We start from the raw sequence: 1,587 nt of genomic DNA on the forward strand, positions 1-1,587 counted from the left end.
GAGAGAAAGCAAGAAAACAAAGAAACAGACAAGAAAAGGAAACGGACGATAGAAAAAAATACATAAAGAAAGTGAGAGGAAGCAAAAAAAACAAAGAAATAAATAAGAAAAAGGAAGCGAATTTCACATCGACACCCTCGCGCGCGGAACCAAGATGGCGTCCGACCCACGGCATCGAGAGGAAAAAATTTAGAGGAAAAAAAATTAGAAGAAGATTTTAGAGGAAGATCTTTAAGAGGAAAATCTTTAAGAGGAAGAGGAAGTGGGAAGTGCAGCATGTGTTAGCTCTTCATACCCTCGGAGTTGGCAGCCGCTCATGCCACCCATCAGCGCCGTCAACACCCGAGATATTTACTACGGGAGAGACACCTTTGGAAACCTTTTTTTTTCTTTTTCTTTTTGAGTTTTAGTCTTTTTTTTTTGAGGTTTCTGGTTTTACCTCGACGAATATATATAGCGAGAGGTGAGGGAGAAGAAAGAAAGAAAGGGAAAGAGGGGGAAAAAACTACAGGTTAATTGTTTCTTTAAGCTACGTATATGTGTTTATAGTGTTATGTGAAAGAAGTGGTTGCAATAAAGGGAAAAAAATATTAATGTTACCCCATAAAAGAGAAAACGAGGTGAGGGAAAATATATTAAGTGAACCGATAAATACTTGAAGAAAAAAAGAAAAAAGAAGAAGAAGAAGAAAGAAAAAAAAGAAAGAATATAGATATAAATATATTTCCAACCTCAACCGAAAGTGAAACGAACACAGAAAAAAAGAACCAGTAATAAGAAAAAAGGAGAAAAGAAAAGCCAGAGACGCAGAGAAAGAGAGAGATAAACGAAAGACAAAAAAAAGAGAGTAAGAGAGAGAGAGAAAAAGAAAGAAAAGTCAGAGACAGAGAAAGAGAGAGACAAAATAACGAAATACAAGAGAAAGAGAGAGACAAGAGAACGAAATACAAGAGAAATAGAGATACAAAATAACGAAAGACAAGAGAGATAGAGAGACAAGATAACGAAAGACAAAAGAGAGAGAAGAAGAAGAAGAAGAAGAAAAAAAAAAACGAAAATGAAGGGTAGGCCTGCCTCTACACCGGCGCCCGCCTCCCCTCTCTTCACCATCATCACTATCTTCACCATCGCGCTCATCTTCACACCGCCAGGGACTCAAGGTATGTCTTTTGTTCCTTTGTTGTTGTTTTTTATATTAAAGGTTCCGGACGAGGCGAGTGTTCGAATGGCTGCGCGCGAATTAACTCGGCTTATCCGAACACGTTCTTCGAGCGGAGGGATGGAGGGAAAATCTATTTTATTTGATAAAATGGATGTATCTTTTTATCTCATCTATTCTCTCTGTCTCTTATTTTATTTATTTTGTTGTTGTTGTTGTTTTTATTTAAGGGGATTTTTCGTTGTTGCTTAGTTATTGTTATTATTGTTGGCGGTGGTGTTGTTATGATTTAGTCATTAGCATAACGTTATCGTTATTATCATTGTTATCATTATTATCATTTTCATTATCATCATCGTCATCGTCATCGTCATAGTCATAGTCATAGTCATCGTCATCGTCATCGTCATCGTCATCGTCATCGTCAT

General features: G+C 36.9%; 1 protein-coding gene across 1 annotated transcript in view; it reads left to right on the forward strand.

Annotated features, from left to right (window-relative positions):
- The first annotated feature begins 940 nt into the window (after positions 1-940).
- Positions 941-1,587, forward strand: part of LOC119584521 (extracellular matrix protein FRAS1-like) — a 63,289-nt gene continuing 62,642 nt past the window's right edge. Inside the window, exon 1 of the mRNA XM_037933176.1 lies at positions 941-1,160. Coding sequence (XP_037789104.1) covers positions 1,058-1,160 — 103 coding nt within the window. The 5' untranslated portion in view covers positions 941-1,057. The remainder of the gene's footprint in view (positions 1,161-1,587) is intronic.

This window comes from Penaeus monodon, chromosome 18 (assembly GCF_015228065.2).
Source record: "Penaeus monodon isolate SGIC_2016 chromosome 18, NSTDA_Pmon_1, whole genome shotgun sequence".
Taxonomy (NCBI): Eukaryota; Metazoa; Arthropoda; class Malacostraca; order Decapoda; family Penaeidae; genus Penaeus; species Penaeus monodon.